Source organism: Lagopus muta, chromosome 2 (assembly GCF_023343835.1).
Source record: "Lagopus muta isolate bLagMut1 chromosome 2, bLagMut1 primary, whole genome shotgun sequence".
Lineage (NCBI taxonomy): Eukaryota > Metazoa > Chordata > Aves > Galliformes > Phasianidae > Lagopus > Lagopus muta.
Window position 1 is genome coordinate 38009250 of NC_064434.1, and position 24221 is coordinate 38033470.

A 24221-nucleotide genomic window follows, 5' to 3' on the forward strand; every position below is an offset into this window, starting at 1 on the left:
TGGACGGGGTTTCTACGAGCAGCCCGCCAACCTCGGATCCGCTCCTCGAAAGCAGCTGGGCTGACCCGCGGGTCGGAGACAGCCGGGCCGGCAGGGGGCGCTGTGTGCGACGGGCGCGCCGCGGAGGTGTGTTCGCTCTGGCTACCCGTAGCCGCCCGGCGGGGCTGACGTGGAACGGGAGGGCGGCCATGGCGGCCGACTGGGAGGAAATCAGGCGTCTGGCGGCCGATTTCCAGCGTGCTCAGTTTGCCGAGGCGGCCCACAGGTGAGCAGGGTGCGCCGGAATCGCGTCGGGCTTTGGAGCCCACCGTTGCGCCGGCAGCCGTCCCTGCCCGCCTCTTGAGTGGAGCCGAGCACAGAGCGATGTGCGTGTGGTGTGTGGGGGTGTTCGGCAGGCCCTGCCCCCGAGATGCTCTGCTAGCGCCCGTGAGCCCAGAACGGCACCTCTGGGGTCACACACGGTTCTGTGTTCAGGACATAGCGCAGGTGCCTTATGGCTTACGTCTGAGCTGGCAGACAGCGTCGCAGCTCTTCTTCCCCTGCACTGTTGAGTATTCAGGGTTGTTGCAAGAGCCTGTGCGCGTTATGAAATAAAATATATTAAAAAATAATGCGTTGAGGTAGCTTGTTAAGTGTCTGACCCGAATTCTGTAAGCACAGCCGAGCCTCCCTGCACAGGAAGGCGCATCCTTACTGCGGGAGGAGCTGGCAGCTGATCGGGACGGGAATGGAAATCACATCTCAGCGATGACTCTCCTGAGAAAAGCTGAGTGCCTCGTTTGTGGGGGATGAGAAAAGTGTGCTTGTGACATAATTTTTCTGATCAGGAATGTATGTAATACACAGAAACGCAAAACAGTCATTTTCTTCCCTGTGCGTAGAATTGTCAAAACGTGAGTTGAAGTTAGCAGGTGCTTAGAATTAACTGGTTGTTCTTTGTGTTGTTCTCAGATTGTCGGAGCGGAACTGTATAGAAATTGTCACTAAACTAATTGCGGAAAAGCAGCTGGAAGTGGTGCATACGTTGGATGGGAAAGAATATGTCACTCCAGCACAGATCAGTAAGGAGATCTGGGATGAGCTCAGCGTTTGTGGTGGTAAGTGTCATGTGTGCTTTCTTCCTCTGAACCTGAAGATTAATTCTGAAGATCAGAGATAGATCTGAAAGTTTTGTTCAGTACCCATCGTGTTCCCAAAAAGGTGGGCACGCTCCTTGATGCTTCATCTATCCAGGAATTTGATTGTTTTTTTTTTCACTTCAAGTCTGTATTAGGCTTTTACTTAATTATCCTCTTAAGCCGTTGTGGAATTTCTGAGGTGGAAGTGGTCTAATTTTAAATCCATTTTAAGTGTATTTAAATACTCAGCTGGGTGTTTGGCATGGACTCAGAATTTCAAAACCATTCTCTCTTCACATTGTTATTAGTATTAATAATAATGACATTTTAAAATTATCATTGGTAGGTCTTATTTTACCTGTATGTGAAGCCATCTGCTTTGTCTGACCTGACGTGCATGTGCAGGGAGTTCAGTAGTGCTTCAAACTTCTTTTTGTCACTGATTGTAATGAGGAGACTGTATTGTACTTCAGTTATGTATGTGGGTGAATTTCACAATATTGTATGTTTTAAAAGATAAAGTTTGCAATGTTCTTATAGAATATCCGTTGTTTTGTTGCTATTACAAGTAAGTTTCAGTTTGTGACACCACTATGTATCATATCTTTATGATAGTTTGATTTTAAAGTTCCTGAGGGAGTGGTTTTTTTTGTTTTTGGAGTTTCTCTACCAGTTTACTAGCAAAGCTATAGTGTAGAATAAGATCATGGAATCGTAGACCCATGGAATCATGGTTTGGGTTGGAAAGGACCTTTAAGAACATCTAGTTCCAACCTCCTCCTATAGGCAGGAACACCTTCCTCTAGAACAGGCTGCTTACAGCCCCATACAACCTGGCCTTCAGTGCCTCTAGGGAGGGGGCATCCACAGCTTCTCTGGGCAGCCTGCTCCAGTGTCTCACCACCATCCCAGTGAAGAATTTCTTCCTAATATCTAGTCTAAATTTACCCTTACTCAGTTAAAAGCCATTTTCCCTCTTTCTGTCACTACATTCCCTTATAAAATGCCCCTCCCCAGCTTTCCTGTATAACCTCTCCAGGCACTGGAAGGCCACTATAAGGTTTTCTCAGAGCCTTCTCTTCTCCAGGCTGAAGAGCCTCAGCTCTCTTAGCCTGTCCTCTAAGGGGAAGGTGCTCCAGCCCTCTTCCTCCTCTGGATCTGCTCCAGCAGCTTCATGTCCTTCTTGTGTTGGAGGCCCCAGAACTGGACAGAGTACTCCAGGCAGAGTCCCATGAGAGCAGAGTGGAAGAAGCACGTCTCTCCCCTTGTGATTTCTTTCATTTGTCCATAATTAAAGCTGAAATTGGTCGAGTTGGTCTATGTAGAAGTAGTGAAGTATTTTGTATATAATGAACTACACTGTGTTCTAATCCTTTTCGAGCATGGTTTATGCACTAAAAGTATGTTTGTACTTTTCTTTTTTTGAAGGTCGAATAAACATTGTTGACTTACAACAGGTAACTTTTTAATAATAAAAAGTATATTCTTCCTCCTTTTCTTTACCATATATATTATAAATGTGGATTTTGTCCATTATTTTATGCCGATTATTTTATGCATCCGTTTGCTGCATTATTTAGAGTTCCTATGTGCTTAATGATATTCCATGATCTATGAAATCAGCCCTAAACATGCAGATTTCCTTATGGACTCTTCCTTTTTAAACTGAGGACACAAACAGAAAAGATATGTTTCCCATTTAAATCTAAAGCAGCAGGAGCATGCATAATTAACTTTGCACGCCTCTTTGGATTTTCCCTCTTCCTTCATTAATCTCTTGTCTCCACTAACCTTTATCCTCCAGTAGTCTTCCTCTGTGACTAATTTTCCCTTCTGGCTAGAGCAGAATTACTTAGAATCAGAAAACCTTTCTGAAACACAGCTTAGTATTATCTATCCATAGTTTTGTGCCCTTTTATTTACTATGCAGCTTTCTTTTAACATTGTCACAGTTGCAAAGTTTATTATTTTTTTCTCACTTTTGTTCCAAATTACAAATTTACTGTAGATGTGTGCATTATTAGGGGAAAAAAATCTTTTTTTCAGTTAGTAGCTCGATGTTTGAGAATTAATTTCAGTTTTTACTTTTTATTTTTAGATAATAAATGTGGACCTTCTGCACATTGAAAATAGAGCTAATGATATCGTTAAATCAGACAAAGCTGTTCAGCTTGTGTTAGGACAGCTTATAAATGAGTGAGTACTTTCAGGAGCAACGTGCATAACTCACTTCTCTTCTGTTTTTGAAAATGCAAGCTAACAGTGATGATCAGTCTTTGGTGCTTTTGAGGTGAAATACATTTTTCTTGATTGCTACTACAGCTGCTTGGTGACCACTGCTTCTTTTCCAAGTGGCTAGTGAGGCATGTCTGAAATCATCACTGAAGCCATGAAGCAAAGGCATTTTGAATGTCTCTGTCTTGAGGGCTTTACTTCTTATTTCCTCATGTCTTTGTATACAGGAGCCAGATTGCATTTTCTCTGTGGCTTCACTGTTGGCCTCAGCTGTTGACAAACCCCCTCATTTTCACCTACTTCTTTGTTTACCTCAGAAGTCTAAGATGTGTGAGCAAGTTATTTCATGGCTTTCAGCACACCAGCAAACACTGCAGTAATGCTGTTTCGGGGATGTCTCTTTTATTGATTGTATTGCAGGATTTATTCGTGGCAAGGAATGCATAGCTCCTGGCTCCCTTGAAGTACTGACACCTACTTTGCTCACTGAAGTCCTTTTCTAAGACTCCTTCTAATAAGATATTTTCCTGTTCCTGCTTTCCTGATGGATTCATACAAGCAGATAAATAACAAATTTAAATACTAGCTGCAAGGTTACCAGGTTTTTAAAACACACTTTCACTGGCATTGTTCTCCTTTATTCAATTACAATAACTTAGTTTATTTTGGAAAATTTATAGCAGAAAGAGTTACATATAGTGTCAGGTCAATTCATAATTCAGTAGAGGATGTCTGTAACATGTTGTCTTTTGTTTTCTTCCCCTTGTTTTCAAATAAGGAATTACCTAGATCAATTAGCAGAAGAAATAAATGATAAACTACAGGAAACTGGCCAGGTGACAATATCAGAACTCTGCAAGGCATATGACCTTCCAGGAGACTTCCTGACACAGGTGATGTAACCTGCCAACCTGGTTAGTGTAGAATCAGTTGTGTTCACCTTCTTTTGTCATCTTTGCAATAGCTGGGCTGGTTATAATTCCAGGCAGAAAACAATTAATATATAAAGGTTGCAGTGTGACAGTTGTTGGCAGATTTCTGTTGGATTTATTTGAGAGAAGATAGAAAGGTAACTTCATCAGTTTCATTAACTGTCTGAGAAGCAGAAATACAACAATAGAAACTTTTAAGGTTATTCAAGAACGGTAAATAAATGTTTTTTAAAGCTGAAGTCAAGATTCATGATAGAAATACAGAACTAACTTCTGTTAGTGACTGTTTGAGTGCTTAAAAGTATTGGGGTGAATTGTCTTAAAATTCATGACTTTAAATTGAGATGGGATTTTTTTTTTTTTTGGAAGATATTTTTTCCAAGGGTAATTCTGAGACGTGATGGGTGAGCAGTCTTATGAGGTAAAATCATGTTGACTCTCTTAATTTATAAACAGAATCTTTGTTCCATTATCAGCTTCTACAGAAATATTTCTAAAGTATGGGAATTAATATATTGCTTTTCCTTATCTCTTGGAACATTCATTCACTTTTCACATATATGACCATCTCTTTCTTTTGCGTTTGTTGTTGCTAATTTAATTCTTAACTATCAGAGAAAATGGATAATGAATTGGTTTGTTCAGGTTTGTACAAAAAAAAATAATAATAATACCCAATTTTAGTAGTCTTCCCCACTTCTGATTACAGGCTTTATCCAAGCGTTTGGGTAGAATTATTCATGGAAGGCTGGACCAGGAAAACCGTGGGGTGATTTTTACAGAGGCCTTTGTTTCCCGGCACCGGGCACGCATTCGTGGTCTCTTCAGTGCGATTACTCGGTAAATGGCAGCACCTGCAACCATGTATTAAAATATCTTGTTCCTGGTTCTTTACGGACCACGTTCACTTGTGGCGTAAAAAGAAAAGAGAGATGGGTGGCTACATTTATTTTAAATGCAGTTCGGTTTCTCAAGTGACACGTTCAGTTACGTTAGATTTTGTTTTTATTTTAAATGGGGGCCAGGAGAGCAAGGAAGGTGTGACTGAAACATTTTTACGTTTTGGCTGAAGTTGTTGATGAGTAGCTTTTTCATAATGTGTTCAGAGAGTATCTATCCTTGCTGTCATTGTGCTCCTCCCCAGTCAGTTACGTACTGACATATATCCAGTACAAATGCTTTAAGAGTGGGTTTTTTTCTTATTATATTAATAATCTTCAACTTGCACAAACAAAAAACGCTTCCATATAATTCTCATAGCTCTGTTATATTTTATAATTCCATCATAATTTAAAATAGAAGCCTTTTAAGGAAGGCTTACACTGTTAAATTCCAGTGTAGTGGATTGATACTGTATAGTTTTGGCCATTTGGAATAACATCTTGCTTCTAGATTCTCCAGGTCTGTTTCAGTAAATGCATTGTTTTCTTTTTGTCTTTTTACAAGGCCTACACCTGTAAGTAACTTGATCACACGGTATGGATTTCAAGAACATTTACTTTACTGTGAGTTTTCATTCAGACTTTTTTGTGCTTCTGTTCATTCATAGATTCTTTATTAATAGAAATACACTTTCAAGGGAACATTTTAGTATATGCTACCAATTCCAGAATAAAGCAATATGTTTCTCTGTAGTATAAAAAGTGTTAAACGTTTTGTGCTATCCATAACTAAAGGGATGTTCTCTGTATCTAAGGCAATGAGAGCATATAGTATTGAAATGCCCTTGGGTGTAGGGTGATGCAAGAAGTGCATTTTGTCATCTGTTATGTTATTTGCCTTTAGGTACTGGCAGTTTTATCAGTGAAGCACACAAAAGGGGACAGATTTTATGTAGCCAAACAGCATTAACTGCTCTGGATTTTATTTATTGACTTTGCTCTGTGATATTAGAGGCAGAGCTTTTGTTATGGTCACAGTTCAATGTCTTTGTATGCTGAGAGATAAAGCATACTGTTAAACTGTTTACTTTTGTTTTCTGCAACTCTTTAAATGGAAATTTGTGAAGATTTCCTATCCAACTGCTAATATTTCAACTTTTTCTAACATCGCTTCTGATATTTCAGCTTTTCTTTGACTACCAGGATTTTCTTCTCATCTGTTCAAAATTCTACTTAAAGCATCATTAGTCTTGTGTGCTGGCTGACCACATATTGCTGCTGTTGAGTATCTTTTAATGGTTTTTCTTCTCCTCTCATGGAAGTTAATATCTCTCTTCTGTTTGATTGGGTCCCTTTTCCTTCAGGCCACTGCATACTCAAGCTCCATTAATCTCTCTGCTTACTTTCTTGTTTTGTGACAAGCATATTCATTATAAATGAAAATCTTAGCATTTGAATCAAATTGTATAAATACTCTGCTTTCATATAATCAGTTTAAGGTTTTCCTAGGAAAAACTAGTACTTTGTTATCCAACTCTTTGTAGGTTAAGAGGAAAATTACTAAAAACATAGATTTCTAGGTTTATTCATAATAATGCTGCAAAATAACAAATTTCATTATGCAATTAGTCTTTTTTAAACCTGTCCTGCCTGCAATTACATGATCATATACTCCTCATGTATAATGTTAATATGAAGTTCTAGTGCTTTCTGATCACCAACAGTCAGCGCAATGGCTAAGTGCATTTCTAGCACTGCTTTTTCTTATTTTTGTTGCTGCTGCTAATAAGTTAGTTCAACATTATCTTTAGTTCTTCTTACTGTATTTCATTCCATCTGCTGTTTCATAAGTTTTAAAAACCTTATTACTGCCAGAACTCATTTGATGCATTTTTCAGTGATGCTATTTCAATTCCATAAATATTGAAGATATCTTTTTAATGATGTTACTTATACTTTTGTGCCTCTTCCAGAGGAAAAAAAAATGCTGCAGAGCTTGACAGTTGAGGTATATTTTTCAGTATACCTAGTGACTTAACGAAAAAGCAAAAGCAGAGCGTAAGAGGCAAATCAGACATTCGTACCTACCTTTAATGAACTGAAAATACCTTAGCTAGAATCAAGAGAGGCTTAGGTCTTTGGTTCTAACAGTTACCAGTGCATTTGTTGTCGGCAATGTTTGTGCTTTTTAAGTGGTTTTGTTCCTGGCAACAGTGTGAGCATTGCAAACTCTGAAGATGGCGACCAGTAGGCAAGGTGCTAGCATTTGTGCAGGTTAGGTAACAGTTTCTTGTATCATTTTAGTGTGTTCAGACCTCTCTTTATTTCCTTCTTGGGTTACATGCAAATGGTGAATGCAAAAAGAACACTTTTAATAAAATATATTGTATTGTCTGCTCAGAGCAAGCGCCTTTTATGACTGCATTTTCTAAATTGAAAACTGAAACTGTCCAGATGTGTTGTATAAAAAGGGTTTTGATCCTTCCATAGTGGCTCGCTCTTTGAGAACTTTGTACGATTTCCTGAGCTTTTGTCAAGAACGTTCTCAGAAGCATTAAAAATAATTGATACGATTCAGAAATGTTTCAGCAGAACAAGCGCTTGTAGCTTGATCTTTTGGTTTCTTTCAAGTAATGCTAAAAAGAAAAACAACTAATGAAGGGGAAAATAGAATGGGAAAAATAATTGCTATTTTCTAATAAATGGGTACATCAAGATGAGAAATACTGTTTCGTTTTTTCCTTCTTTCAGCTGTGCTAGAAGAACTGGTTAACACCGGCCGTCTAAAAGGCACTGTGGTTGGTGGGAGGCAAGATAAAGCTGTGTTTGTTCCTGACATCTATGCCAGAACACAGAGCAACTGGGTGGATTCCTTTTTCAAACAAAATGGTTACTTAGGTAATTAATATTTTTTTCTCTTAGATTACGTGTCTTTCTTAAAAGCTAGTTTAGGTCATTAATCTTATGCTAGACAGAACCTATAATAGAGTAAAGCCTCGCAAGAATAAGTAGAAATAAATAAAGTAGTTGATTCTCCTCTTTAGAGACTGTCTTACCATTGTTACTTCAGCACAACCATATTTCAGCATACAAAACCATGTTGTGAAACAGTAACAGTATTTCTTACAAAGCATGTTAAAAATGCTGCTTTTATTACTGTTCTGAAAACTTTTCCTAGACTGCTCATTTTGGACTTTCCACATGGTTGTATTTGACCCACGCAGTTGGGAATTTTGGGTCAGGTGTCCAGACTGCAACCAAGCTTTGACTGTTAACTGTTCACATAGCCAAGAGTGTAGTGCACAAAAAGAAAGAACCTTTTCCACAAGATTTGCAAAATGAGAGTGGATAGCAATTAGTGTCCTAATTAGAGTCCTAATATGTATATCTAAGTTGAAGCTGAGTGATGACTAATGATGATTTAAAACAGGAGATGTGGGAAAATGTGGAGCTAAATAAACAGAGAATGTACCCTTATGGTCCCAAAAGGCAAGTCCCTAAATAGCAGTTAGTCTTGCATTTTGAAGAGTCTTGTCAAAGTTTACTGTAGTACTGTGAGGCATTTCTGTAATACTGCTTGACTAATACAGTGCTTGAATGTTTTCAGAATATCTTAAGTTTAAACTACCGAATGCTTTGAATGCCTTGCTTGTGAGGCATTGAATGATTCTACAACTGTATTGGAGAAAACAGAAAATTGCCATTTTATGTATTGTAAATATTCTGTTTATGTTAGAGTACTTTGGGAAGATGTCATTGCAAAGATAGATTTTATAATGTGGGAATCTGAATTAAGCATTTTTTCCAAAACTTCACATGGTAACGTCCATGACTTAATCTTCATATATATATATTGATTGTATTTACCTGTAACTTGTGCTGAAGTAAGTTTTAGGTGAGCATTGGCTTGAAGTTGCACCTAGGAGTTTCTGTGTAGGAACGTAATTCTTCTTTTCCAGCTTTTCAAGCAGATTACTTCTTAGGATCCAATGAGTATGTAACAGTACTTAATTTTAATGGGCTTCTAACTGTTTTTTAGAATTTGATGCATTGTACAGACTTGGCATCCCTGACCCAGCAGGCTACATCAAAAAAAGATACAAGTCCACAAAACTCTTATTTCTGAGAGCAGCTTGTGTTGGTCAAGAGATTGTGGACCGAGTTGAAGCTTCTGTAGATGAAGTTATCAGCTCTGGAAGTTGGATAGACGTAGCAGTAAGTGATTCTTTCTGTTGTTGGATTTATTTATTTTGGCAGATGTGCGTGTCAGATGTTATATTATTGAAACTGTATGTGTGTGATGTACATCTCATGTTACAGGAGAAGAATATGCAGACTAAGATATAACAAGTGAAGTAACTTTTTTGGCCTTTAAGTTGATCTGAACAATAACAACGATAGACATGTCAGTATTCAGTTAGAGAGCAATATGTTTTCTTAGTATGTAAGTAACAGAAAGTGCTTACTTTCTGTAACAGAAAGTTACTTTCTGTAAGTAGAGAGTTATTAGCCATTTTCTTCTAGTAAATTCTTAGGCCTTAGAGCATTACTGCGTCTCTCATGAGGAGGTCAGGTGTTGTTTTGGATCTGATGTTGTTCAGTATCTGCTGAGACACGTTTTGAAGTTGTGCTGTTTCCCAGATGTAGCACTGATGCTCTTGTGCAGTGTTCACTAGGGAAGAAGATCTAAAATAGTGTTTACTCTTAAATTACTACTTTTATTGTATAAGTGCAATATATTCTAAGTAGTTAACAGCTATGAAATGGGGTATCTGTGGATCCTATTTATCCACATGCAAATATGTCCATTCTATAATACATTATTGTCTATAAACTTCTTTACCTTAGACTCTTCTGCCAAGTTCATTGTCAGTAGAAGATGTTGGGATTTTGCTTCAGCAAGTGATGAGATCTTTGAACAAAAATTCTTCAAGTTTAGTCTTCAGTGACACCATCGTGGTCAGTGAGAAATTTCTAAGCAGCTGTACTGATCTGTTCTCTGATATGATGAAACAGAAAGCCGAAAAGGTATGGTTATTCAAGTGGTCAAGATGGTACATTGAGTTTCAGATTGTAGTTTATTTGGCTTTCTAGTTGCTGTTACCATCTCTTTGCTTCTTGCCTCAAATGCAGTTTATGAAAACAAGCAAAAATGAGGAAAGAGATTGTATTAGTGTAATGCAGTGTATATTCAGTTTTGCACACTAACAATGTGATCTGATCCTGAACTTTTAAAAGAAGAATAAGTGCATCCTTGTGTGTTACTCACGGAAAACGTTGTCTTAGATTAGTATACTTCGAAGTGGCTAAATGGCTTAAATGTTCTTCTATCCATCTTCGTCCTTCTCTTTACCTTTTTTCTATTAATTGCATGTTCTTTGTTATAGGAAATGAAAAACAGCCCTGTTCATTTAATTACTGAAGAAGATTTAAAGCAGTCTTACGTTTTAGAAAATTCGTATGCTAATAAAAAGGACAAAAAAGATGAAAGAAGAAAGAAAGCAACAGGTAAGGCATAAAAAAAAATCTTAGCTTCAGAAATATTTAAAATTATTCTATTTTGTAGTCCAATAATTTCCTATAGTCCACTGCTGAAGATACTTAGGAAACGATCCAGCTACTTCTTATGATTATACTATAGGTGTAGAGCTATGTACATGAGAATGTATGAGATTTCAAAGTACAGATGAAGTCCCATAAAGATATCCTGAGTTCGTCCAGCACAAGGCATCTGACTGTAGAAACAAGGAATCCATGTAGATTTTAATTTGAGACAGATTAGAAAGTCATTTTAAGCCTTTGAAATCTTTCTATGTTTAAAACATTTTTAGAACACACTATTTTCAGTTCCAAAAACTATGTTGCTACAGCACGGCTCAGCAGTCTGTGTTGAACGCACATGCACAGTTTTATGTGCTACTGAAGGTAACAGTATTAGAGCACTGATGCATCTCTTTTAATTATATATATATCATCTGAAAATTAAAACATAAGATTCGGCTCTTAAAAAGGCCATGACTGAGTTGGCATGGAAACTAAACTTATTTTTGCCACAAGAGACAGCAGATTTTTCTAGGCCAGTAGCTGAAGCAGAAAAGCTTGAACTTTATTTGAACTGTGGTAAGCAGAATGTCTTCAGTTTCCAGTCTTCTAAGGATTAAAGACTCTACTCAGCATGTACACTGGATCTGTAGGTGCATTCACGTGTACAGATTGAACATATGCTGCACTGTCAGTAAGCACTAAGTAAAAAGTGGGGTTTTTTTTGTAGTGACTTAGCTATTTTACAATCAAAATCATGGTTTAAGTTCATTTAAGTTTTATTTCATAATGGCAAAACGTTACAAATGCCACATTGCCTATCTGGAAGCCTGTGTGTGACCTGCCAACTGCATAAGGGTAACCTGACCTGGCATATTGTTAATTCCATTTACACAATACAGATCCTGCCATGTATTGTAGTAATGAAAATGTGGGGGTTGCAAAATAAATGGTCAGTTGTCTTTTATAACAGTCTTTTACATACAAGAGACTGCAGAAATGATCCTTCCCATGGACTGAAGTCATACACCATACCCTCTTTTCTAGCTGAAGTCTTGCTTGTTTGCTTTCTGGATAAGATCTTGACTGCAGATTGTTGCTTTTTCTGTAGTGCTATTAAAATGAAATACAAGACAAAAGGAGCTTTTTTGGCAAAGTAGCTAATATATTGCATACTTGACAGTTTGTATCTGCTCACAGTGTAGTCACATTTCAAATAGACTTGTGAAAAATATCCATTCTTTTTTATGTTTTGAGAGATCAAAACTCAGAAGATTTCACCGCGTTTTGTTATCTGCAGCTGAACAAGTTTGTTGTTCCAGCAAAATAATTGTGTCCACACGGGTTTCTAAGTAGTATCATCTTGCCTTTGTTTTTCCTTTTCTTAAATGATAGTACTGTTGGGACCTTATATGTATATGCAAAAATAATTAGTCTCTCAAGACTTAGGGACTGTATAGAACTGATTTTTAGTCTCTCAAGACTTAGGGAACGTACAGAACTGATTTTTCTGGAGTTTAGATTTCTTCTAACTCCAAAAAAAAAAAAAAAAAAAAGAAAAGTAAAGCAAACAGATAAGCAGCTTACATTATGCAGAAGGACTGTATTGCACACTGAGATGCTGTCTGCAGTGCGAATACATGGATTGTGGTACCTATGAGCTAAGTAGTTTGTTATATTTGTCAGGACAGAATCATCTCATTGCTTTACTGTCATTGAGGAATAGCTGAACAAGAGTTAGCTCTCTAGTTAATTGAATGCACACTTGCAAGAATATTTTGGATAAATATTTACCATGGAGGATTATTTCTCTGACAGTTAACAAAGTCACATCATCTGGAATGTTTTAGAGTAGCTTTGTTATTTGGCATCACTGAACAAAATGCTAAATGCTTACTAAAATACTATCTTCAGCCAAAAGAAAATCTCCTATTCCATAATGGAAATTATTATTGCATTTGCTTTCATTTGCAAAAAGATATTGCAGCTTTGGTTATTTTAGTGATAATTTTAATTTGACATGGCTGGCATTTGTGATTGTTTATGACTGTAGTTTAAATGAGGATTTCACTTGGTATGCTTTTTTTTTAATCTTAAGAATGGAACTGTTATGACACTAGTGTACTGGTTGATATATATTTTTTAATTAACAAGTACTGCAGATAAATTACCATAATATTGCTAACTTTTAAGTGCTGTAACTTTATTATGAAATAAGCAAGTAATTCTCCACCAGAGGGCAGTGGAAGCACGAGAGGAGGAGGAGGTGGTAATGCAAGAGAAATCAAGATTAAGAAAACAAAGAAGAAAGGAAGGAAGGATGCTGACAGTGATGAAGAGTCACAAACCACCAGCACAGGTATGTTTGGGTACTTTCTATTGATGGCTACATGTTTATTATCATCAATTGCTTTTCAACACCTCTGATTTCTCTATTGTATTGGTAAGTTCCAGTTAAAAAGGAATACGAGAGTACTGTCCCATTAGAATTGTACCAATGGATGTAATACTGTTATTTAAATGAAATGCTCGTATCATAATCGTGGAATTATATAAAGTAGCCTTTAAGAAAGTAGCCTAAGTCAAGGAATTTAGAGCAGATACTTTAAAACTCTGATTTTATTTAAGAAACACACTGGATTTTAGGATGAAATCAATGTATGCAAGTATATGAAAGGAGGGTGCAACGGGTTTGGAGCTAGGCTTTTCTCAGTGGCACTTGGTGCCAGACAAGAGGCAAAGAGCACAAACTAGAACACAAGATGTACCTTCTGAATATCAGGAATTGCTTCTTTCTGTGTGGGTGATGAAGCATTGGCGCAAATTGCCCAGAGAGATGGTGAAGCCTCTGTCCTTGGAGATGCTTAGAAGCTGCTTGGACAAGTTACTAGGAAAGCAGCTCTAGGTGTCCTTGCTTGAGCAGGGAGGTTGAACTAGATGACCCTGTAGAAGTTCCTTCCAACCTCAACTGATGTGGTTATTTTAGTTGGTTTCTTAACTTTCGTTGAATAGTGTACGATAAATAGAGTAGTTTGTATCCAGCTCCATTAGTATTTTAAAATAAGATCCATCTTGCTTTTTACTGAGATCTTTGTGTTTGAGCTAGTCACTTTAGTGTGAGAAAGAAGGTACTTTAAAGGCCCATCTGCCTGACTGGTTTTAGATGTGTTTTATTGGATGAGTCTGCATCACTCTCTATTCTTGACCATTTCTTCCAGCTGACTTAGGAAGAGCATGGATGGCTTCCTCAGAAGTTGATGCATATGCTATTAGACTTATATTTAACAGTGGCTGAAAATGAAACAGTGATAATTTTTATTACATCTTTAATTCAAATACAGAACCGTGTGTTTCCATTTTATATGTAGTGTTTAGACATTGAATACTGACTGCAAGATATTTCTAAACAGAATGTTTGAAGCTTTGATATAGAGCGCCTTAGTTTTGGGTCATACTCCTCTCACAGTTTTCTGTGATTTACACACAGATGAAGTTATTTTTCAGGATTGCTCAGGTACTGAGTAAACTGTGTTAAATTGCCCCTTTCTGGTGTAACTTCTCATGTTTAACAATTGTTTCTGCTAGTTTTGCAGAATTATAGTAAACAGATTGTGTTTGGTGGACTTCACTTTTGCATCAGTTCTTTGATGGGAAAAAAATACTCAGTTGTCATATTCAAACTAAAATCCAGGATAAGTGCAGATGTAACCATTCAAATACAAGTAACATCCTTCAAATCCTGATTTAAGTTCCCTTTCCATCTCTTTCACTAAGTATTGTATGATGATAATTACTGCTGCAGCATGACTGAGAAAGTTATGATTTCCATTCATTCAGTTTCCTTAGGTACAAAATAACCCTTCTTTATGCTGCAGCTGGTACATGGAATGCCTGTCTCTTTCTGATTCGCTGTCACCGTCCTGGTCTCATTTTCAGATGTAAAAACTAACTTCTGCTGCTTGCTGATGATCTTAATATTTTGCCAAAACCAAAGTACAGATGTAGTATTTAATGTGCATTTACAAGCAGCTTATAAGGTGATCTTACTACTTGTTGTCTGGTTTAATTTTCTTACTTTAATCTGTCTAAAGTTTTATGTACTGTAATCTTTAGCTGAGGGTCCTGTTACTGATCATTTATGTTACTGAATGGGGTTAAGGAAAAAATAAACCTTGTGAAATTTCTCAAATAATTATGTTCTATTTAATTTTGATATTTAAAATTATCTTTTTGGCATTGGTATTGTCATCCTTCCAAACAAATACGGACCAGACAGTTTTGAAATCTCTCACCAAAAGTCTATTTTAGTATATTTCTTCAGTTGTTTGTAACAGAAAATTTCACCAGTTTTTTGTACATGCAGACTGTAACTGTTGTCTGTAGTCATGCTTTCTTTTGGTAATGACTCTGTGGATGTTTGAAGTTGGAAGCTGTGTAATCAATTAATATACAGATGTTATAATTAAGAAATATACAGGAAAGTTAAGCTAAACAGGTTATTATAATAAAGAAGAATGGATGGAAAGCTTACCCTAGTCCTGGACTGGCTGAGAAGACTCCAAGAGGAGCAATCTCCAAAAGAGATCTCGCCTATTGGTAGTCAGCACTTAAATGGAGAGGTGGAGAGGTGACTAGGAGAGGTGGAGCCAGGCTCCACGCCTTCAGGTAGCCCAGGAGAATTGTCTTCACCTGTGCTCCCAGGGCTGAATCATTGCTCACCTCAGGTGGTCAATCAGAGGTTCAGGCTGTGATTCACCAGTTCCCATACAGAAGCATTTCCATGTCTCGTGTCACACGGTAGCTACAGCAATGTTAAGTATAAACTTTGGTCAGTGAGTGTTGTTTATGGCCACTGCAGGTAAGAATAAGCAGCTGGAGTTCCATTTCATGTCGCAAGAGGAAATGCAGGATGTTTTAAAGACCCATTTGCAGGACTGCCCTGAAGAGCTCATTACAGAACTTGCTGAACATCTAATGAGGTAATTTCCATCATTCAAATAGAGTTAGAAAGTCTGTGGTTCATTTCGGAAGAATCTCTCAATTCTGTTTTCTTGTTTAGGGAAAAATAATTTTACTGATGGAAGTGAATTACAATATCTTCTTTCTATACAGCTCCATCTTACATAATTCCTTCTTTATTAGAAAGCTGTACTGATACATTAATGGGAAATAATGCCTCTGCCTAGCTGTAGTTGTCAGCAAGTGATTTTAGATTCAGAAGTATATTTCTCCACCCTTACATTGATCTGTGTTGAGATTTCATCATTCCTGTCTTCTGTACATGCCTACCTTGCTATATTCATGTTCCGTGTTCCTTGTGTTACCACTGGCGCCTGTGGTATATAGTTAGCTACTCAGGTCAGCAAACTGATGTAGTAAGAGATGAATAATTTCTTTTAAAAAGATACACCATGCAAGAGAGAGATATGAATGTATGTGTTCTAGGCAAAAAGAACATGAGAGGACCATAACAGCTTTACCTTGATTAAACTTGGAGTGCAGCAGTAACTGTGCCTTAAGAAGGGTAGATGCTATCTTAATGCATCTTAAGCTTGCAATCTTATGGCTCTCATAGATCTAAAATCTGCGTACTGACTCTTTAAAGAATTTGAGAATAGCATTGCTGCAGTAAATCTTTTCCTGTCTTACATCTCTTCCCCATTTAAGAGCTGTTATGACAATAAAGCTTTGTTAAGCACTTACATACCATGCATACTGTAACTGGTAGTACTTCTGCAATTACAGAAATATATTTGAATTTCCTAATGCTTTTTTTTCTCTCTCTTTTCAGTTACTTGCTTTTTATTTATTTTGTAACTTTGGCTTTCACGTCCCACTCATTTACTGGTTTAGGAGATAGATTTCTCTGCTGGTATGTTTGGAAAACCTTCAGTGTTTTTATGCTTAATTTTTTTTCTCTCCTGTTCTAAGACCTCTAACAAAAAGTTACCAGGAAGTCGTGCGTTCCGTTTTCACATCTTCAACATCTTCCTCCGGAGCAAGCAGAAGACAGACTATGAAGGACTTGCAGGAGGAGTTCTCAAACATGTACAACAACATTCGATTATTTGAAAAGGGAACCAAGTATTTCACAGGTATAATAAACACATACTTTATAAATACTTACTGAAGAGTCCGGAATTTATTTCAGAATCTACATGCAGAGTCAGAGGAGAACAACAGTTTCAAGAAGATGAGAAAACTTTAGGATGTATTTACAGTGTTTAAAACTGACCTCGCGCTGATGTGCACTTTGTACACTTTCTGAAATACATTCTCTTCATATCCACAGTCTTCATTCTGTCCAAATTATTGTGTGTTCTTGTCCTTCTTGTCTCTTCTTCTGAAATGTTTCTTTTGAAATGTCACTTCCTTCACAGTTCTTATTATTTCTTTAAAATGTATAGTAAACTTAGTTCATTCTGTCACCCGTGTAATTAATGAAAGCATTGAATACTTGCTGATTCTGAAAACCCCCACACTTCTCTTGGTTTGGCATTGAAAGAAACTGCTCCTTGAAGATGGTTTTTCAAAAAGGTGTAGATTGATTTTTCAGTAGGTTACTTTGTAATCTCATTTTTAGCTACCTGTATTTTGTTACAGGAAAGTAATATTGGGAAAATACTATAGACATTTCCAAGATTCTGTGCTATATTCAGTTTTCTTTGAGAACTTTCTCTGTAGCAAGTTTACAGCAAAAGGAAATACCAACACACAAAATCTAGATACATTCCTGTGGTTTGAAATAAATGGAATTATTTCCCATTAACTTCTGTTCTTGTACGCTAGTTCTTCTTTGAAAAATTCTATTTCAGTCTTACCTCCTGTGCCTGCTTAGTTTAACTGCTTGTCCCATTGCCTTTATGTACTTCTTACCAGTTGATGGGTAGAATCAATGCTGTATTAGTAGTTCAGGAGGATTGCACAGGGACTCATACACCTTTGAAGCACAGTGCATTAAAATGCACTTACAGATTTGAAAGCTCACATTTATGCTGAATAATATTCCATAAGAAACTGCAGATGAGAGCTGTTTGCTTCATGCATTCAAATGAATTTCTAGTGCTAATGTTTGTAGTTGGTAGAGTCCATGTTTTGGAAAGTGTTGTGATAACTGTTCATATGAAGCAAATAGCTGTAGTAAGGTATTTTTCTGTCTTTTTATTTTTATTCTATTTTTTTTAACAGATGAGACTCAGACTAACCTTGCTAAGCACCTGTTGAAGACTGTCTGTACCGACATTACAAATCTTATTTTCAACTTCCTAGCATCTGATTCAATGATGACAACGGAAAATTATTCTTCCATTACAAGTGAGGTACAGAGCTATCAGTTCCTTTTCAGCAGTTTCAAGTAGTTGAGTGATTTATTTAATTATCTTGTCTCGATACATCCGCAGCTAAAATAGTAATCAGTATTACTAATTATTTCCATTCCTCTCTCATACAGGTGAGGACCAAGATTTTAGGTAAATTGCCAGAAGATACCAAAGGTCCTTTAACTAAACTGCATGCTTCTCTGAATGGCAAGGTAAAGCGTTCCAGAATCTTTGAGTTCAGGTTCTGGTGATGTGCTAATAAACAGCTGTAATGCATGGTATGGTATTGCCCTGCATGTGGCAGGGGGTTGGAGATTCATGATCCTTGAGGTCCCTTCCAACCCTGGCCATTCTGTGATTCTGTGCAGTACATAACTGCTGCTGCAGTGAGAACTGAAGACATCTTTTGAATTTGTCTAAGCAAAAGTACTTCTCTATATTTGAATTTTAACAGGTGATATTTGATCTAACATTAAAACTGGTAGTTAGCTAGCTGTTTGCTTCCAGATGGAATCTAGTGCATCTTTTGTTTGTAAATGAGAAAAACAGAATCTGAGAGATAATCTGCGGTATAGTGGTTGTTGCTTCTTGTAATTGAAAGATTGTTTTCTCCTGTATTCTTCAACCAAGTATTCTTTAGTATTTAAAATATATATATATGTATATATACATATATATACAACAGATAATGGCAGTGAAGTATAAATGAATGTGATTTATTACTTCTTATATGTAAGATGCCTTACTGTGTGTTTCTTCAGAAGAAAAATCTGTAAGGAGTTGCAAAATTTGTTTCTTTTTAGTATTTCACTTTCAGACCTGATGTCTTATACTATAGTTTGCATGTTTAAATATATGAACTGTTGGAAGATGAAAAAAACGTTCGTTAAAATTGTTGGGTTTTTTTCTGTAGTTCACTCCAGTTGTATTTGGGATGATTAGCTGTGAACAGTAATTACCTCATTTTGTAGCCTGTTAACACAGATTCTTACATCTGTTATTTTTCAATAGAGTTTAGAAGATTTCCTCTCATACCTTGATACTGCAGCAGATATTTGTGATATTATGGTGAAAAAAGGAGACAAAAAGAAGGAAAGGTACCTTAATTGTGTTTATTCTGTGTACGCTATGTGAAAATTAGCTCTGTTGCTGCACAAATGTCAGTTGATCATTTGCTAGCAGTCACATCGATTGTGCAAGTACGAGTCAGTTGTTCTTTCCAAACTGTTTATCTGAAAAATACAAAGGTGGGCAGTCCTAATTTTGTGGGAGAAGGCAGACAGAAGGGTTTGTATTTAGCTAATTTGACTGACTGATTACATCTAAGTTTGCTAGGGTGGTTTTCAGTATCTGAGCTCCACCAGTGCTTCCATTTTTGGTTTTTGTGTTTTTTTTGTTTTCCCTTTTAATAAGGAATATCACAAATATCACATCAAGAATCAGTCAGTCAGAGAAGAAAATAGCATTCTTAATGTCAGATATGTTTTAGAGTCTATTATGAATTATGACAGAATGGGAAACAGATTTTACTGTAATCTATTCTTGTTCCTTAGGCAAGTCCTGTTTCAACATAGACAAGCTCTGATTGAACAGCTAAAAGTAACAGAAGATCCAGCTCTTGTTCTGCACCTGACATCAGTACTGTTATTTCAGTTTTCAACCCACTGTATGCTTCATGCACCGGGAAGATCTGTACCACAGATCATTAATTTCTTAAGCAGCAAGATCCCAGAGGTATTCCTTTCTGGCCTTATTGCATGAAAGCACTTTTTTTCCTATGACCAAATGGAATTATAGTAATGCTGCTGTATGAGATGGGCATCCTGGTGTTTCATGTCCGATCACTGCCGTATGTGCAGAATGTCGTTTGCCTGATCTATAATGTATTTTAAGTCTATTTTCAATATTTTTAATGAAGTCCATCTGTCATTAGTACATCAGTACTGAAGCTTTTGCCTTTACCTGCAGCTAGCTGCATACTGTGGGGTGTTAAAAATCACTGACAATTCTTGCAACTCTCTCTTTTCTCCTAGCTAGAGTGTGATTGCTTTGAACTTTTCTAATTCAGTTTGAGAAAAGAGGTACCTCTCCAAAAATTGAAATGTTCAAATTCTGTATCCAATCTGCCAAAACTGATTATTTTTACTGACTACATTGCTTTATTGTTTCAGTTAATTGTCCTGTTCCTGCTGCATGGGTGCACTTTTCATTTTTCCCCCTCTCTGACTGTTTCTCAGAATTTAGGTTGCAAAACACTTCGATGGAAATATATTTGCCTATCACTTTCCTCTTCAGACAAGAATGGGAAGATGTTTGTTTTTTTTAACATTTACTCTTCAGTCAATTAAAGGTCTGTGTTATCTTTTCCATTACATTGACTTTTTGTTCTGTTTTGTTTTTTCCCCTCAGGATCAGCATTCTCTGTTAATCAAATACCAGGGATTAGTAGTGAAACAGTTGATCAGTCAGTCTAAGAAGGCAGAACAGGAGGATGACAATAAAACAGAGGAAGAAGGAGCAGATACCATTCGGAAGGAGCTCCAGGAAATCACTACCTCTGTCAAAGATCTTGTTCTCAGACCTAGAAAATCTTCTGTAACAGAGGAATAAAATGAGTGTGTCCATCATGCAGCTTGAAAATGCTTGAAAAGCTTTAATTAATATTTGGCTTCTATTAAATGACAGCCAAGGAGCACATCATCATGTAATGGTGACAAATGGAGTTTTGTTTATCTACTACTCCATCATACACATAAGATGTATATGCATATAAGATATTAATACATTGGATGAGGAGGATGCTTTGGGTATAAAATTGGTGGTTTTGTTTTAATTTGCAACTTCACTTGCAGACTCAAGAAATGCTTTCTCTTGGGATAACACTGTATTCTGTTACATGCACTTGTTTATAGGTTTGCTCTTCTGATTTGGATTTGTCATGGTGTAAGGGTTGCATTTAAGTGTGCATAAGAATGTATCTTAATTTCAAAGACTAGGTTTGAAATAATAATTCTTATAAATAGTATACCAACGGAAGCCCATTTTTACATTTTGATAGAATTAGTGGATGTTTTCTACTAAAGAGTGAAACCATCAGGTACAGGGTCATATTCCTAAACTTGAAAGAAGTGATCCAATATTTATGTGAGTCTCTAAATATACTGAAATCTTTCAAAAATCAGCACACCCATGCTATTTATGTGTATTCTATTAATGGCAGTAATGGCAGCTCATTTAAAACTAATTTAATTGAGACAGAGGAGGTGTAATCCTTTTGCATGGGTAATTTGAGGATGGGTAAATACTATTTCACTTGCCATAATTAACATTCTATGTGTTCATTCAGCAGTCTTGTTGAATGCTCTGTCCAGTTCCCTTAGCTGTACCAAGCACCAGCTTGCATTCTGTCAGCTGCTTTGAGGGAACTTCTGATGTTCTGTTTACCCCAAGTTTTTGGAAAAGAATTTAAATATTAACATTTAAGATCTTTCTACATAAATTCTATAGACTGTTTTTCTAATCTGAAATAGCTAAATGTTGAATGTTTCCCTCAAGTTTTTTACTTGCCTTGTTTCCACAAGGGCTTTGTCTTGAGGAAGGTAAAAAATATGTAAAATAAAATCTTTTGAGTTCTGCCACTGTTATTGACATAATTATTGTATGTCAAATGCACTTCTGACTTGTATTTAAGAGAAGGTAGTTTTCAAACCAGAAATGTTTTAGTTGTATCAGGTCCTTCTTGACCTTGCATTACTTCAGTAATGCCCATTGATTTCATGCAAGACAAGAAATCTGAAAATGCCATTCACCCATTTTTGCCAAAATTCTTTGATGCTGAAAGGAAGCAAATAGGTTCTATGCAAGTTCTGCTTTGTTTAAATATATTTTTTATTGTTATTATTTTTTAAAATATTTGTTTCCCAGCATTTAGTCTGTTCTATGTGGTTGATCAAAAGTATCTGCTAGCTTGGAAAAAAAAGAAAAAAAAAAAAAAAAAAGTTGGTGAGGCCCAGTATGAAAACTCAGTAATGGATTAACTGTGATGGATTTTAACCATACGTAGAAGTACCTAATGTTTAACAATATTCCTTCATAATTCTGGTCTTTTACACATTGTAAGGCAAAAACTGTGCCGGAAAGAATAGAGCTAAGGCAGAATCAAAGATAGTTTTTCTCTTTGACTGGAGGATACCTTTGTGAACACTGAAGAGTAAGATGAAAAATACTGTATTTACCTTTGTTTAAGAAAGAATTTGCATATGGAGAATAGGCTTGGTTTGCTGTTATTTGGCCAGAATAATCACTGTGCTCTACAGTGAACATAAACAATTTTGTAAGACATGAATCTATTTTGTAAATAATATGCTATGTGATATTCTGTATGCAAATGTGAAATTATTTTAATAAAATTAAATGATGAGGTATTTAAAATGCAATATTGACTTAAGCAGTGATTGTTAGACTTGCAATGTACAGCTTCCAAAAGGTTTTATGCACTTTTTGATTTAACATGTTGTTTTGAGCGTTCCTATATTTTTGATTGATACTGTTACATATTATAAGAGTAACTTACACAATCTACTATATCATGCATCACAGTTGCTATATGGTAGCCATTATTATAAGAATGATAAAAATATATGTATCATTCTAATTAGATAAGAAAGATACACTAGAATTCAGAGATATCTTCTGGCTACTAAGAATTCTAGTAGATAAAGGTAGGAAAACTTTCCCAGATATTTTTTTCACTCTCAAATGTGAAAAATCAGTCTTCAGTTCATCAGATGGGAGTATCTTGAGAGAGAAAGAAAAGGAATATTCACAATTTTCTGATTATTACCCATGAGAAATGTTTTGGAGAGTAAGAGATTTCTCGTCTTAGAAATCAGAGGTTCCATTTACAAAACAGAATCAATTATTGGCATAACTAGGAAAATGAAAGGTAACATGCAGTATGTAAATCAGTGCTGTTAATTTGGCTTTAAGTAGTAAGCGTAATCTTGTGTCCTACACCTACAGTCTTTAAGCAGCACCATTATAAAGCTTCTAAAAGCTGATGTGAATATATATAAACAGGCTTCTCAATCTCATCTACCTCTACAGTCAGCAAATTAGAATTGATTTTTTTAACTGTAAGTAGTAAAAAATTTCAGCATCCTTTTTTTTTTCCCCCGGTTTTAAGTGGCAAAATCTGACTTTTGTAGCTGTTTGTTTCCAGGCCTGCTGGAAATAAGCAAACTGTTGCTCTACTGGATCTTACAGCCTTCTTTCCAATTCTGTTCTGCAACTTCTTAAATAACAAAAACAGACAAACAGAAGTCCTCAAGTTTTCAAGTGATAGCATTGGGATTTGATGTCTGAAAGAATCTTTCTTAACAGCTTGCTTAGATGAAGCTACAGGCTCTGTAGGTTCTTGAGTAGGCTCCTTAAGAAATGGTTGCTCCTTGATTTTATTTTCTGGGGCGGGGGGGGGGAATGGGAAGTTTAGTACTCGTACAGAAAACACGAAAGGCAGATTGAATGTGTACCCCAGGATCACTTCTCCAGCAGTGGCCAAAAGTGAGTGCCTAGGGAGGAACAGAAGAATGAGGCACTTCTTGATTTTTCCCGAGTGCTTTTGGAGCCCCCAGATACGTGCTACTCAAACGTTCTGAATCATGGCTTTACTTAACAAATAGCAGATAGTAATGGTCTGAAGCTTTTGGGTAAACAGGATACTGGTGCACAGGATTCTTTCTCTGCTGACCCAGGTAGCAACATGTTCAGTAAATGGCAAAGATGTTTTCTGAGGAAAGCAACAAATTGGTCATGTTTTTAATAGGAATGTTAAATATTTAAGCAAGGAAGGAGACCTTATTTAAAATAAATAAATAAATAGAAAATTAAAAAAAAAAAAAGTGAAGTGAGATGGGAAGAGAATTTGAGAAGTTTAAAGAGAAACACCATTTGTTTTGTGAACTTCCAAATCAGTGTGAAAAGGAAGCTAGGTCAAGACAGGTCACATCTGGGCTCAGACTAAGAAAGCTGCTTTCTATTTCTGGAAGTTCAGGAGGAGATGAGAGACATCATCTAATTATGAAATGAAGCAGCAGAATTTGTGTTGTATCCAGTGTGCATCTTTTGGCAAAAATACTTTAAAACACTTCTCCTGGCACGTCTTCTACTAACATACTGTTTTCTGCAGCTAGAAAA

At 36.6% G+C, this 24221-nt stretch overlaps 1 protein-coding gene across 1 annotated transcript; it reads left to right on the forward strand.

Moving 5' to 3' along the window:
• The first annotated feature begins 150 nt into the window (after window positions 1-150).
• On the forward strand, window positions 151-23926 carry UFL1 (UFM1 specific ligase 1). The gene is made up of 19 exons (XM_048935129.1): window positions 151-265; window positions 952-1097; window positions 2547-2575; window positions 3217-3314; window positions 4132-4246; window positions 4995-5125; window positions 5732-5790; window positions 7918-8064; window positions 9206-9381; window positions 10015-10194; window positions 10554-10674; window positions 12944-13066; window positions 15566-15686; window positions 16639-16802; window positions 17896-18026; window positions 18158-18238; window positions 19038-19123; window positions 19580-19760; window positions 20436-23926. The coding sequence occupies exons 1-19, from the start codon at window positions 189-191 to the stop codon at window positions 20634-20636; spliced, it is 2367 nt and encodes a 788-aa protein (XP_048791086.1). The 5' UTR covers window positions 151-188; the 3' UTR covers window positions 20637-23926.
• The last annotated feature ends 295 nt before the right edge of the window (window positions 23927-24221 follow it).